This window comes from Bactrocera dorsalis, chromosome 2 (genome assembly GCF_023373825.1).
Source record: "Bactrocera dorsalis isolate Fly_Bdor chromosome 2, ASM2337382v1, whole genome shotgun sequence".
NCBI lineage: Eukaryota > Metazoa > Arthropoda > Insecta > Diptera > Tephritidae > Bactrocera > Bactrocera dorsalis.
In genome coordinates, this window is record NC_064304.1 from 99,445,587 (window position 1) to 99,461,781 (window position 16,195).

Sequence of the window (16,195 nt, forward strand, 5' to 3'; positions counted from 1 at the left end):
AATACAATGTTCGTTTTAAAGAAGTGGCTATAAATATACCTCTGGATTAAGTATGACACATGTTGAAACCTTGAGACATGTTGAAACCTTTAGAGAAGAGTAAAACAAAGGCAACTGTGTAGACCAAATATTCCAGAATTACTAGCAAACATTAGTATGAGCATACATATATAACGGGTGATGCCAGTAGACGTACTCTTTTCAATGGCATTTTTTAACAGATCACACGTGAATCAAGTTGCCAAGCTGTCATGTTATTGTTGTTCAGAACAACGTTTTCAAATCGTTCAACTTAATTACGAAAATTCACGTTCTGTAAAAAATGTCTTTAGCGCGCTTCGCTCAACTTATGGTCAACATACTTGTAATCCTATTGAGCGTACTATTCCCAACACCATCACCCATCTAGAGAATCATCAGATCAAATTTCTTTAAAAATGATGCCCGTGGGAACGGAATCGTCAATGTTATCGACGGATTGGTCACCAAGAATGTGTGATATCACACCATTAGACTTTTTCTTGAGAGGATATGTATATAAAATCTAAAATCTTTGCGGACAATCCCGCTTCGATTCAGGCCTTGAAGCAAAACATCACGAGTGTCATTTGCCAGTAAACGAGTCGAAATGCTCGAACGAGTCATTGAAAGTTGGACGAATGGACCATATGAAACGTAGCTAAGCCCAACATTTGAAAGAGATAACCTTCAAAAACTAAGTGAAAAGAATGTTCTTTCGTGTTTTTTTCTTTAAAAAATTAGGAAAGCTCGAAACGGATCACTCTTTACAACCTATAAGTAAAATGGTGGAACCTACAAATTGTAGAAAGGTGTTCAAAAACTTGGATATTTCAAAGGCACTTTGAATAATTGTTTATCTACTACTTGTTACAATATTTTGTTTTTCTTTACCATACTAAGCAGTTAAAGGAAATATGAAGAGACTCAATTTTATCTGGATTGAAGTGTATCAAGCTTCGTGATTATCTATCAAAATATACAATATTTTGAATATTTTGTGATATCGCGTCGCAACAGCTAAGAAGTTGATGAGCGATCATTCCAGAACAAAGTCAGTGGAAATTTTTAGAGAAAAGATACTATAACCAAAACCCACGAGAAACTGAAAAACAAATACAAAAAAAATTTAAAACAATGCATTAGTAAAAATAGTTCCGAAAACCATTAAGACGTTAGTCTCTACGTATGCCTACTATTTTCAAAATTTGTAGGCTTGATAGCGTAAAAGAAGCCCTAATACTTGTAGCTGTACGCTGCTGATAAGCGTTAGAACATAATATATGCATTGTGCGCGGTGTGGGCTATGGAGTGGACACTTCTTAACAGTGGCCGGTTCCCACTCAAATACTTTTGTTGCTGCGATACACGCTTCTACGCGGCAGTTCACTGCCATGTAATGACATTGCAATGATCATGAGCAACAAAAGTTTTCGTGTATGAACACAGCCTAATTAGTGTAGGCACGTCTCAAGCAATGACACTAATTTTGAAAACAATGCAACTTATGTAAGAAACAATAACTTTTACTAGAATGCATTTGTTATCACTATTTACTCACATGACATATAGAAGATTGAAGAAGGCGAAGGCGGAAAAAACACGAACACAACGCGGGCTTAAGAAGCGCTCTGTTGCTATCGTACATAACACTATATGCGCTTGGTGTTTTTCGTTTTTTGTTTTGATTTATATAAACGGGTAACTCGACAAGCAATGCGTGTTGTCTGCATAATTTTATTGTTGTCATTATTGCCAATGAAATCTTCGAATATTTAGGGTTAAGCCATGAGTTAATTGATGAATAAGTGACTTGTCGGGGGATGGTAAGTGTCTGGTCCGGGGCTGATGAGATTGCAATTAAGCGAAGTAAGACAAAAATAAAAGTTACAACAAAATATAGGGGAATGAAAAGTCTTAGGTCTATTACTGTATAGATTTATGTATATGATCTGAAAAATTTGTTGAAGTTATGATTAATTAAAAATTTAAGGTTTTATTAATTATTAAAAAAATTCATTTCTTTTGGTTAATTGGATTTTTTATATTTTTAGTTCTCTTGAATTTGTCTGCCTGCAACAAAAATATTGCTACTGTTCGGCAATATTTATTGCCTGTGGAAACACAGCGTTAGTCTTATTTGTTAAATATTGTGTGCATTTAAAGTTATAGAAATGCATTTGGAAGTGTTTAGTTTTTAAATTGAGAACTGAAGCTGCTGTAGTAGTTGTTGACAGCGGCGTCTACTTAATTTTTGTTTATTGTAATAAGTGCGGTTGAGTGAAGAGCGCTATAAAGACCGATATTTCAAAAGAGTTGAAGTGAAAGCAAGTGTAACAAAAGGTTTTTAAATAGATATTGGGTGAAAGTCAGAAAATAATTTTTTTTTGCAGAAGTAGAAAAAATAGAATTTCATATACTTAAGAAAAAACGGTTAAAATAATGGCGTTAAATATACTAAATAATGTTAATAACATAATACTACATAACATAAAGTAAAGAAAATTATTAATAAATAAAAAAAAAACAGAAAAATAAAAAATAAATAGAAAATATAGTAAAAGATATTATTAGTTTTTTTTGTAAGAAATCTTTCCAAAGCAATTAAATGTAATAAAATAAAGAAAAGATACACCTTATGTTATTTGTAAAAAAAAAAAATTCCGAAACCAAAATGTAAATGTAAAAAATATATTAATATAAAAGAATAACATATCTAAACAAAAAAAAAATATAAAAAAAAATAGAAAATAAAATGAAATAAAAAATTAAAAAGAAATAAAATAAAATAAAAACACCATTTGTCAACAATTTTTTCAAAAACTAAAATGTGTTCTTCCAAGAAATTCTTCCAAAGCAATTAAATGTAATAAAATAAAATGATATTTTTAACTTAAAAAAAGGTTGCTTTCATTAAATAAATTTATCTCTCTGAAGATATAAGTCTTTACTGTAAAATAAAGTAAGAATTAGCGATCTTGTATATGTTTGCCCATTATTCTGCGATCCACAGTCCTTGACCGTGGCCCGCATTGTACATATTGATTGTTTCGCCGCCTCTTTTGTTAGCACTTTCTAAACAGAATTCATATTTAAGGTCTCTCAGTCTCATCTAGAGATTGGAAATTAAAAAACTATGAAAGAAGCAAAAGGAAAGTTCGAAAAGTTAAAAGAGAACGTGAAAAACATTTAGAAATGCGAAGTTTAATTAAAAGTAAAATTAAAAAAATCCAAATTTAATATAAAAGGCAAATAAACAATAATACAAAAATAACACTCACACAGTGGAAATTACAAAGCATAAAAAATTATAGAGGAAAAGTGTTATAAGAAAAAACAATTTTAGTCAAATTCGGCATATTTATGTGGATTTATAAGAAAAATATATTGAAAATAAGTTTAAAGTTTTTGCACTGCTCATAATAGCCCACTTAACGCTTTTCTTAATTTAAAACCATCTCGCTGCGAAAAAAAGGAAAAAGTTCATGTTCTGTAAAATATTTGCGATTTTGTGCAGCAGTTTTTGCCATTTCCAAGCAGAAATGTTGTTTCTACTGTTCTGCATTGTGTTAATTACTTGTCTGCCGATACAAAGTTTGCTGTGGTAAATTTATTTATTTAACTTATATAAGTTTGTAATTCTTATGCAAATGTTGTTGTTGATTAAGTTGGTTTAATATTGATTTGTTAAAAATAAACAGAATTGCAGTTATTTTTTCGGGAATCATTATATCGGTCTTAAAATCAGCTGGAAAGTTGAACATTATAGGGGGGTATATTGGGGCTTGAGGAAGTCAAGCAGTTGTCAAGCAGTGTTGACTGTCCAATTAACGAAAAACGATTTACATATGTTGTATGTAGCTCATAAAGTTGAGGCCATTGACTCCGAATTTTGGTAGTAAATTTTAATAATCTCCACTCCTTAATGGATCTATATCCTTTCAGGATGAAATGGTAAACCCTGTTGAAGCCAAATGCAAAATAGCGGGAAGAAATATGGCGTCGTTTGCTGTCTCTACTTTTGAAGCTTCCGGACTACGACAGAGTACTTGCTCAGCGTCTTCTTTACATTCTGTACACGTCGAACAATATAGACTAAAATCATGACTGACGATATTTGTATAGGTAGCTTTTAAAGCACCCATACGTCCCCATGTTGTTTATCTATCCAAGAAAGTGGGCCCAAAACCGATACTTACTGTACTCCACTAGAGTTAAGTATGCAAAGTTTAGTAGTCCGCAAAATAATTTTGAATGACCGTAAAGTGAAGTTGTTCAAGATATCAGTAGCTCCAAAGACATCAAATACAGTATAGATCATATAATTCACGAAAAAAAGCTCGGTTTGACCAAGACAAAATAGCAAAAATTCATGTATTGAGCTTGCAGTTGCTTCTGGGTCCACAGTATTCTCTATATCTGGCCAAAAAAATGCTTGCTGGTAGATATTTTCGTCGAACGAAGAGGTGATCGCCGAAACTGAGGCAAAAGTGCTAACGAAAAGTTGGTGGATGGCTTTAATCAGTGTATCACGCATAAAGGTGAACTTTGTTAAAGAAAATAACGAATTTTGCCAAAAAATGTTAAGCCAGGTACTTTTCAATTGACCTGTTATATGTAAATGATAAGCGAACAGTGCTCCACGCTCTTTGGGTATAAAGCAATCTAATTTGTTTATTTCTCTATGAAAATTTTATTTATTTATAGACATAATCACTTACTTATTTGTGTGCCACATTTACTTTAATACTACAGTTAAGTATTTGTGTGCCTTCGTCTTAATATTAATTACTTTGTGCTTGATTATTTACTGTTTAATTAAAATTTATTGATTAAATAGTGCTTGCATAATGATTGCCAGGCGCCAAATGTGTAAATACTTATCTTGCAAACAGTATATTATGGAATTAAATAATTATAAATACGATTAATAATCGAGACATACAGACATATTCAAATAACAAAGGGTGGATGTGAGGATGCAAATGCAATATACTATAATTTGAATATTGTTTTTGAGAGCGATTAAGAGATTATTTAAAAAATAGTAAGACTTGGTTCATAATTCTAAAATTATTAATTTATTCTTTAAAATATTTGTCGATCTCCTCAAAGTAATCACAGTTGGCCGGTCAGAGGGAATTCGGAAAAAATCTCAACATAACCTTGATTTTTGACCTGCTTTCACGAGTTTTTGGACTTTGGCTCACCTTTGCCAAGATTTTCGGCCGATTGATACTATGTTTCCGGGTCGCAAATATCAATGAAAGACTCCTTGCCAATAATAAATAATACGTTTCATAAGATTCTTGTAGTCGGCAAGCATTGTTTCACAGACGCTAGCGCGACGCTGTTTTTGAAAAAATTTATTGATTTTGGAAACAATCGTGCTTTCACTTTTCTTAAGCCCAAATGATCTTTTAAAATGTTTTTACTTCGATATTCCATCGTCGATTCTCAAGCATCAATTCCTTTGTTGATTAGTTGATCATTAGTTGATGTTGATGACCGCCCTGGACGTAGTTCGTCGTCAATGCGTTCTCTGTCCTCTTTAAATAATCAAAAACACTTGCTCGCGACTAACAATTATCATCGACGGCCTTTTCCAACAATCTGAACATATTTTTCCAATCTTGCCACAGCTGGCGAGAGAGTAAGCCAAACAAAAGTCAAAACAAAGAAGCCTTTTCACACTAATCCAGCTGTCATACGGTGGCTTTGCAGGGATTAATACCCCCTAATAGATATGTTGTACTTGAGCGTACACTTAAGCATTAATTTATATGTATTTTTTCTAACTTACGCGTTTAATAACGCTGATCTTAATTTTTGTGTCTCTGCTTATCTGTCATTGCAGGTATCGACAGACACGTTTCAGTTCACGGCGTGTGCGGAAACGTGTAATCTTCAAGCATGGCGAGTGTAATGTGGTTCAAGGCAATGTGGCGAAACGCCGACGCAGATATCTACAGGTGAGTGCACGTAAATTAAAATAATAATAAAAGAAATATAAAAAAAGAACAAAAACATATAAATGAACCAAGTCATCACTGATGTCTCACAAATAACGTAAGAATTTCATTTATTGCCATTTAAGTAGTTAGTACAAACATTAAAAACAAACAAATCAACAGTTTACAGTTCAGGTTTAGTAATAACAGCGTGACGTTCTTTTTTTATATCAATAGTTTAAGGTGGAAGGCGAATTTATGATATAATTTATGCCTTACACAATAGAAATCACTGAGTTCTTACATAATTAAGAATCTCAAACAAAGTTTTTTTTAAATAGAAACCTAACCTAAATTTTCTCATTTCAAACAAATTGTTGTTGATTCGATTACAGATATTTATTCATAACTCATGGTACTTCTAAGAATTTCACTTTTACATGGACTAGTTAATTAATTATTTAGATTTTTAAATAGTTCTTGCTTAATTTGGAAAACGTCCCTCTATCCGTCAATTGCATATTGATCGATTGCGCAGACGTCGTGACCACATCTTTCTTACAGCAGATTTGGCCACTTCAGCTAGTTTCCGTCCTTCGAGTGCGGTTGGTAGCGTTGAAGAACGCGCCCGAAATGGTAGGCTGAAGGTTACGAAGTCGGAGTCGTCGATGTCTGTGTCTGAGTTGCCGTCACTGTCACTGTCACAGTAAGCAGAATCGGATTCGGAGTCCGACTCTTTGTCGTTTTCTCTATCATGAGCCACTGCAGCAGCGGACAATGCGGCAAGTCTCTGCAATGCCGATGGTTCTCCTGGTTTCGGTGGAGTAACTTCGTACGGTTGAGGTGGTAATATTGCAGCACCAGCTTTGTTGATGACGTTTGTTGCGACTTCAGTCATTTTTATTGAGTTGTTATAAGTAATTAGTTTAAGCACGAAATTGGTTCAAACACGGACGAGTTGGTTATTGATTCTTCTTTGAGTTGCTCACTTGTATACTTAGAGACGCGGTTGTTTTGCGAATGCGACACTTTGCTGAAATTGCTTTAATTTATATCCTAAAAAGTAGGCAGCCCAACACACTTCTCACAGCTGTTTGCTGACAATGAAAAGATCTAGCACAAAGCAGGTACCACAGTAGGCAGGTATAAAATTCGTTGGAATTCTTGGAAGTCTATTTTTAGTAGGCTGTGTTTTAAAGCGATTGACGACCTTCCATTGTTGTGCTATTGTAACCTTTTTTGTTTTATAGTTTGTTTAGTGTTGTGATCTAAGGATTACCGTTTTTAATAGTTAAAGGCGTGGCGCACAAAACGAACGTTTTTTTTACGTCACAAGGTTAGTAGGACACAATGCGTTCATTAATTTTGTTGTTGAAATATTTGAAATTGTCATTAAAGTAAACGTAAATGTTTTCAAAATATTTGGCTTTACTAGGAATTAGTGGAAAAGTAGGTGGGTAGGGTATATAATATTTACACCAGTTTTGGAATATGCCTGGTTATATTGAGCGAAATATCATGAGTTATAGTTAACTATGGAAATATCCGTTTGTTAATAATTGAAAAAATTTTTTAAGGGGATATTCTACTCTAGAATTTTGAAAAATTCAATTTTTTTCATATATTTAAAGTTTAGACCCTTAAGAACGTATCCTCCAAGGGATTTTTAAAAATTAAAATTATTTTAAGAGCTACAGTTACTTTAGTGACGCAGTACCTAGCCCGGTAGGTAGGTAGACTCACTTTTTTAAACGCGTTTTTCTCGAAACTACTCTTTTTCCACACGATACAGGCATTATCTCAAGTTCCATACAACCGATTTACTTTACTTCTTTATGTAATCCTTTATCGTTCCTACCAGCATCGTGTCAAAATTTTTGTTTTGAATATTTATAAAAATTCAGGAATTTCAAAAAAAGCGTAAAACATGATTTTTATTTTCAGGCAGTCGCCATTTTTCAAAAAAAATTTTTCACTGAGGTAGGGACTATAACAGCATCCTTACTGATTAGGAATTTCTTTTGATTTTTTTTTAGACCACCAGGAGAGTCAGGATCAATGTCACCAGGATGCGTCATTTTTTTTACACCTGTCTCTCCCCCTCTCTAATTATTTTAATTTTTAATATTTTTTATTTTATTTTATTTATTTTAAAATTTTTTTCTGTATTCTTAGTATTCTTGTATTAGATATCAGTAAAAACACCATAAAAAAATGGATAGTAAAAATATCTTTTGGTTTTTTTTTTTTAAATAAAATTCAAAAAACTGCCCAAAATTTGATTTCTAGACTAGACTACCCCCTTAAAACAGAAAACTGTTTATAGTTATAAAATTTTGTTAGCCGGGATACAATGTATCTATTAGTTACAATTTTAGTAAGCTCTGAACTAATTCAACAAGGTCTCTGAATGGCCTGAATGGTATATTAGTTACAATTTTAGTAAGCTCAGAACTAATTCAACAAGGTCTCTGAATGGCCTTTTTAGGCAAAAGGATTTTTTTAAATTTCTTTCATTTGTAATTTCTTGTATCTTTGCCAGTTATATTTACACTTGTTTATTTACAAAAAAAAAACACGATAACATAAGGTGTCTGCATTCTTGAACATTGTTTCAATAAATATTGAAAGCTTGAATGCTGATCAAAAAGCATCCCAAGCGATGAAGCATACATATTGTATTTCCTGGATGATTTGTTAAAGGCCGAAATCGCTGTTCTAAGGGCCCACATGCATCTAGAACTTGCCACAGTTCGGTGAAGATTTTGGCTGGAAGCACACTTCGACCATAGTTTTTAGAAAATGAAGCAAGTGTTTTCCCCTATATTGTATGATGTTGATATGGTCAATATGTGTGTTTCATCAGAACGGTGCCACATATCATAGATCCCTTGAAACACTTCAATTACTGCATGAGATATTTCCAGGTCGTGTACTCTTTCATTTAATAAATAACTCTATGCTTTTTACTTTGTGATAAAACAAATAAATAAAATCGGAAGAATAAAAACTGTGTGTTTTATATTTTATACCAATCTTACGTTAATTTTGAGACCTCCTTTATATCAGACTCCTCTATAATTTAAAAACTTTTTTCTATGCCGAAAATTGCTCTAAAATATCCACTAAAAGTGTGATGACTCACTAAGTGTATTTATAATACAAAACCAGGAAACTTCACGGAAAAGTTTAAAGTCGATAATACTATATAGTATATAAAATCGGTCCGCTGATTACCGTAGCTTCCGCATTTTGTTATTCCAGTAGACTTTGTCAGTCAGTGTGTGAGTTGTCTTCATAAAAATGCGAGGAAACATGTTCTCAGTAAACTTAAAAGTTTTTCGATTTTCCAGATGACTTTGAATCCGTAATTGATTTCCGATTTTGCTCCTGACTTTAAACCGTATATGTTAATAAAATTATGTCGATAGGAGAGATCGTTAAAGATCGATCTGGACGATCTTCGACCTCTTCAACTGATGAAAATATTAAAAAAGTGAAGTTTATGGTGTTTGACAATCATTAGGAAAGACTCAGATAGATGGCAAGAGAGCTCGACATCACTCGCTAGTCCGTGCGAATGATTTTGGGGGATATTTTGGGTATGAAAGGCGTTCCTGCTTGACTTGTCCCGATAAAGCTTAATTTTTTCAAAAAAAAGTACCGTAAACAGGTCTCCTTGGATATGCTTGATCGTGCGAATGCCGATCCCACATTCTAGGAGAGCACTATAACTGCCGATGAGACATAGGTTTATGAGTTTGACATGCAAACAAGTCAACAATTATCGGATTGGAACTGGTTTTCACCCGATCGAAGAGATAAAACAAAATTCGTTGAAGGTTATGTCGCAATGTATATCTATATATTAATCCTATATATGCTGCTCTTCTCTCAATGAATAATATCCCTTACTAAATTAAATTTTTTTTAATTTTATTTACCTTCAGGATATCTTTACCACCCTGGTCGATGCACAATGGCGTTGGACAATGCTCGTGTTCGCGCTCAGTTTTCTCATCTCCTGGGCGCTGTTCGCGTTCGTTTGGTGGGTGATCGCTTATGCGCATGGCGATTTCGAATATATTTACAATCGTGATTTCTTTCCCGAACGCAATGTGAATGTAACGCATCGCATGTGTGTAACGGAGGTGCGTAGCTTTGTCTCGGCCTTTCTGTATTCGGTGGAAACGCAAACGACAATTGGTTATGGAAATCGCTTCGTAACGGAGGAGTGTCCCGAGGCGATATTCATAATGTGTTTGCAGTGTATTTTGGGTGTTTTCATACAAGCATTTATGGTTGGTATTGTGTTTGCGAAATTGTCGCGTCCCAAGAAACGCGCACAAACGTTGCTCTTCTCGCGAAATGCTGTGATTTGTCATCGGGATGGGGTGCCATGTCTGATGTTCCGGGTGGGTGATATGCGAAAGAGTCATATTATTGAGGCGCATGTGCGGGCGCAGATCATAAGAAAGAAGGTTGGTATACAAACTAGCATGCTGGTAACTTTGTATACAATTTATGCTTTATTTTTATAGATTACTAAAGAGGGCGAAATATTACCGTTCTATCAGCAAGAGCTGACAGTCGGCGCAGATGGTGGCGAAGATCGGCTAATGTTCATTTGGCCCACAACGATCGTGCACAAAATCGATCGCAACAGTCCGTTGTATATGCTTTCGGCGTCGGACATGTTGAAGGAACGCTTTGAGGTTGTTTGTATGTTGGGTGAGTACTAAACGACGTTGCAAATAACGAAGTTGAACTTAAACGCATATAATATTTTGTTTTGTAGAGGGCGTTATAGAGTCCACTGGCATGACAACACAGGCGCGTAGCAGTTACCTGCCTTCGGAGATACTCTGGGGTCATCGTTTTGTGAATGTGGTGTCGTTTCGTAAAGAAACAGGCGAATACGAGGTGGATTACACGCTCTTCAATAACACTTATGATGTGGATACACCACTTTGTAGCGCCAGACAATTGGATGATGTGAAGGCCGAATATGCTAAGAATTCCAAACTGGGCTTGGGTGAGTGCAAAAGTGACCAAAACCAGAAAGAGTTTTGCAGACGATGTAGTTTTAAGTATTAAATGCAACATCGAAACTAATTCTACATTTTACACACATTTTCAGAGCGCGCCTTTTCCGCCGGTCTTATGCACATACCCTCTACCATATCTGTGGATCGTTTAGATCCGAATAGCGACGAGTCGTTGGACTCACGTCTGCAAACACGCAACAATTCCATCCCCAATGGGGTGCTCGCCGAGGAGCTGCAACCGCTAAATTGTGGTGGTGGCGGCGGTAGCACAAACGGTAGCTATCACTATGTGCCACCATCGTTCACCGTAGGCGGCTCAGCGATACAAATACCCTCGTTGGCACTCTCCACAAATCTACATAGTATTAATGAGAAAACCAATTCCGGCAGCAGCAGCAGCAGCAGCACCAATAATCTCACCATTAATCCCACCACCACGCCAAATACACTCTCACCGGCAATGGCGGCGAGTGCTACATATAATAATAATAACAACAACAATAACAATCAAGATAGAAGTAATGGCGGCAGCATCAAGAAGACACCATCGAGCGGTCGACGCTTATCGATCAAACAAGATCAGCTATCGGTCGATTCGATTTGTTGATAATGGCGGCGAAAAAATGTCATATGGACATACATGTGTATTGGTGATTGTTGAATGATTGTTGTTGTAATGTTGCGTAGAAAAACAATGAACTTTTTTGTAAAGTATGACTGACCGTATTCATTTGTCTGCCGTGCAAGCCGCTTCGATTGCAAATAATTTAATTTTTTCTTCGCCTAAAATTAAATTACAAAACATTATTGATTAATATTTAATTAAAATAGTTTCTTCCATATATACAGCCTTAATTGTAGTGGAAAGTCATAAGCGCAACTAGCTTTAGTTTTAGCAAAAAATAAGTTAATATTAGTTGTGAGTGAATTGCAGTCAGTCTTTAGTTGCCGAATTGCGGTTGCGAAAAGGTATAAGGGTCGTTTAGTGAGCGCTAATTCATTAGTTGCTGTATTACGGTTTGGAAAAAGTATACGTGTTTTCTATGTCAGTGAAGAGTCGGTTTGAAACGCTTCGTAAGCAAAGTTTGAAAATCGCGGCGGTTTACAACTGGACTGTTTACAACTCAAACGTTTACAACTGAACTATTTACAATCGAACCGTTTACAACTCAACCGTTTACAACTCAAACGTTTACAATTGAACTATTTACAACCGAACCATTTACAACTAAACGGTTTACAACTCAACCGTTTACAACTCAATCGTTTACAACTGAACTATTTACAACTGAACCATTTACAAACGAACCGTTTACAACTCAACCGCCGCCGCGCTATACGAAGAAGACTCGTTATACAAACGAAAGAAGTCGTCAATTAATCAAACGTTAACGCGTCATTTTGTCCATTTATACCATTAATTCTCGTTTTTCAGTGTTGTATTAATATGTTTTGTTGTTGGACGCGAGAATTTACTTTTATTTTAATTATGATTTTATTTCGATTTATTATCGAGATATGCTTATGCATAGGTTTTATGTTAGTAAAACAACAAATGTTTATGAAAGTTTCATTTTTAAACTTTTAAAGACAACAATAAGAAATATACACAAACAGTTAGAAAAACAAAAAAAAAAACATTTACACACAAAAAGGTTTGCATATATGAGGCGTGCTCAAAAAATCAAAAAAATATAACGCAAATTTTCGTTTTTGGAAAAAAATTTTAATGCAAAAAAAGTTCAAGAACTTGCTTTAAAATCAAAGCTCTGCAGAAATGAAAGTTTTTTTAAACAAACTTTAAGCTTTTAGTGACTGTATTCAAGGTTGTTTTTAATTTTTTTTTATTTGGACTGTTGTTTTAGAATTCCTGCAAATTATTTTTAAAATTTTTTCCAAACTAGTTTAAGCTTACAGAGCAATTTTAAATTTACTTTAGTATTTAAGCTTAATAACTAAGTGCAGAAAATTAGAATTTTTTAAATATAAATTTTAGGAATGTCGGTTATACAAACATGGCTGAAATCGAGCTTTCAAAAAATGTAAAAATGTTATTAAAAAAAATCAAAAAATACAGAGCACTGTAACTGTAATTGAAAATATGTAAAATTAATAATTGTAATATTGAAAATTGTAAGAAAAAATGTTCGGCAATGCATGTCAATTATGTTCACTTTACGAGACAAACACGAGTTTATTAACCCTTGTGTTGCTAAGCATTGAGGAGGTTAAATTTGAAAAAAAAAATCGAAAAAATTTCATATTTCGATAGTTTTTTGTAAATATCGATACATTTTCATATTTCGATATACGATAGTTTATATCTTAAAATAAATCATACTTAAATTCAATAATTAAAAATAAAAACAAAGCTCGCACATTTCAAATTTAAATTTTTACTTTAACACGCCTCAAACACCAGTTTTTGAAATTTAAAATAATGCAAACACAAACAGTGTTGCATTTCTGACAGTTCACCAATGCAAATTTCTCTTAGCGTTACACACTTGATATGCTGTCTTACACACAAAGTCTGAAACACGCGTTTGTGGCGTAGGGTGAACGTATTTTGAGCTGCAAGAATTGAAACGAAAACAAAAGCAAAAGCAAATATTTGAACATATTGTATTACACATGAAAAAATGAACGCTCAGCAAAGGTGAACAGCAGTAACATGAAACGAATTTAACAGTTAATGGAGACAATTACAGGCAACTACAAAGATATGCGTACATAGCGAAACAGCTGTTTTTGGCAACCAGTTTCAACGCCTAATAAATAATACTAAATATAAAAGAATGCTATATTTTTAAACACGAAGGTTTCAATTAATTGTCTCAGAAATGTATTTCCCTAAACTATGTATGTATGTATGTTTAACTGAAAAGTATATTTGACAATGTTGATATGATAATAAAAGTTGGCTGTTTATATAAATGTACAAGATTTACCAAATAAACAAAAGAAAAAAAAAATTACGAATAAAAAAACGAAAGAACACTGATTTTAAAGATTTTAAAGCAAGATATTAAAGCATTAATTCTATAAGAATCTGTCCATAGATTTTAAAGAACCCATTTGAGTAACAATAAAAAAAACATTGCATATTGCCAAAAAAGTTTTAGGTGTGTATATATATAATATATATGCTTAGATTTTTCAAAAGTCTATTATGAATTATACATACATATATTTTTTAAATTATACTACTATACTTGTACAGTTACGGCAAGTTGCTGCAGTAAAAGGCCAAAAACACGGAAGTATTACTTTTACACATGCTAACTTATGTGTGTATTTATGTATGCAAAGACAAAAAAAAAAAATAAAATAAAAAAAATAAACAAAGAATTTGAAACATATTGCAAATCAGTTGGAAATTTTGAATAAAAAACGTTTGAGCGTTTTTGTGTGAAAAAATTAATATTATTGTCGTGTTTTTATTAAAAAGGAAATTTATACAGAACACGTATCTGAAAACTCGGATATCCTCACACACTTTGACTTCATACCTGATCACTTAGGTCATCATGGAGTCGCCAAACAGAACTCTGTCGGCTTCTTCTCCGCCCATATACCGACAAAGGAGCTGTGGGTTGGAAGGAGTCGTTGAAGGAGAGGAGCAGACAGCTTCTTTTCATCGGTCAAAGCTTGAGGGGAGGGTTGGTGGAGGGGTTTACTGCTTAGAGTTCTTTACTAACTTCAGCTTCAGACTTCCTGACTATTGCAGTGTCTTCCAATCTGTTCCGGAGTACAGACTACTGAAGTGTCCTCTTGGATTCTACTACTAGATAGCTTGGCTACGTTGAAGCTTGGGCAGCACTGAGCCACCATCGGTACACGCACTGTTGCCAAAGCTTTTTGACCAAATATCGATCGCAGGATCTGTAGTGATCTCTTTGCCCTCAGTAAGGCTAGCCTGTTCCTAGTTGTGGGGCTTTCAATAGGCCCTTGCCCTGTTGGCGTCCATGCTGCAAAGTTGGGAAACTCACTAGACGTCATTTGCAGAAGCTGTATGGAAACAACTCAACACTTCCTTCTTGACTGTCCTGGTACGTCAAGACTTAAACACTTAAGAGCGTATACCTTCAGACATCCCACCGAACTAACTTAGCGTTCTGCTAATTTATAAGTTCGAGCACAGGAGTTCTTATTTTCAATGGCTTCACAAAGGACTACATGTAGCAGTCCACATGCGATCTTCAATTAGCCATCTAACCTAATCAAACCTAACAGTTAGTGAACATAAAATTGTAGCTCTCGAAGTAAGTACTTTCGGATTTGTTAAGAGCAGCACAGTGCCACATGATTGGAGTTGAGCAAGAACTCTGGTATAATAGACTGACATAAAGAATTATCGAGGATCGAAAGAAACAATTACAGTTGTAAATTAGATCAAGTTAGATTTAAATTGCTATGTATTGTATATAAATTTTTGTATCTAATTTTGTATTCTAAAACAACTGTAACAGTGGCGGTGACATTTATTTTACAATCACTTCACTGTATTAGTGTTTTGCATAATTTTAGGCTCAAATTGTCGATCGCCTTCGATCACTGATTTTGTTGCCGACGTCAGTGGAAAATGTGTTATGTGCTTTTAGGCGCAGATTGTGATGAATTCAATATTTTTTTTCACTATTCAAATACGTTACAGAACTTATAATTTAGGTGAGTAAGCATATCGATGTCATAAATAAACGTCTAAGAGCGAAGGAAAGAGGGAGAGAGAGAGAGGACTCAAATCTTTAATTCACTATAATTGAACGATGACAACCCGGCAACTAATGAGCAATGTTTGTTAGAAATAACTTCCAAGCGAATAAAAAATGTTAGAGTAATATAAGATGAGGGGGTATTCTAGCATAGAAGTTTGAAATCAATTGAATTTTTTTTTCATAATTCGATATTTAAGATATTCAAAACTAATAATAATCAATTTTTGTTTTTTTTATCAGGTTTTTTTGAAGAAGTTTCACCATAATGAAAAGGATATTGGAAGTAAGTAAAAATGGTGGCTAATGTCAAGTGGTGAGCCTTTGCATTAAGAGAACGTGTATTATTATTAATTAGGGGCACATGCCAGGACTTTTGCCTAGGTTTCCATCAATTTCTTTTGAAGGAGTAATTAAATTAAAAAAATTTATTTCCCGGGTAAATGATATTTCAAAAAAATGA

At 34.0% G+C, this 16,195-nt stretch overlaps 1 protein-coding gene across 7 annotated transcripts in view; it reads left to right on the plus strand.

Annotated features, from left to right (window-relative positions):
- Nucleotides 1-14,441, plus strand: part of LOC105231501 (G protein-activated inward rectifier potassium channel 3) — an 82,903-nt gene extending 68,462 nt beyond the window's left edge. For 6 of the 7 annotated variants that reach the window (XM_049447560.1, XM_049447559.1, XM_049447564.1 and 3 more), the window contains 5 exons: nt 5,876-5,990; nt 9,920-10,450; nt 10,511-10,700; nt 10,768-11,004; nt 11,110-14,441. In XM_049447560.1, coding sequence (XP_049303517.1) covers nt 5,876-5,990; nt 9,920-10,450; nt 10,511-10,700; nt 10,768-11,004; nt 11,110-11,624 — 1,588 coding nt within the window. In that variant the 3' untranslated portion in view covers nt 11,625-14,441. Of the gene's footprint in view, nt 1-3,121; nt 3,623-5,875; nt 5,991-9,919; nt 10,451-10,510; nt 10,701-10,767; nt 11,005-11,109 lie in introns of those variants that run through there. The other variant, XM_049447562.1, reaches the window with a different exon arrangement.
- Nucleotides 14,442-16,195: the final 1,754 nt, after the last annotated feature.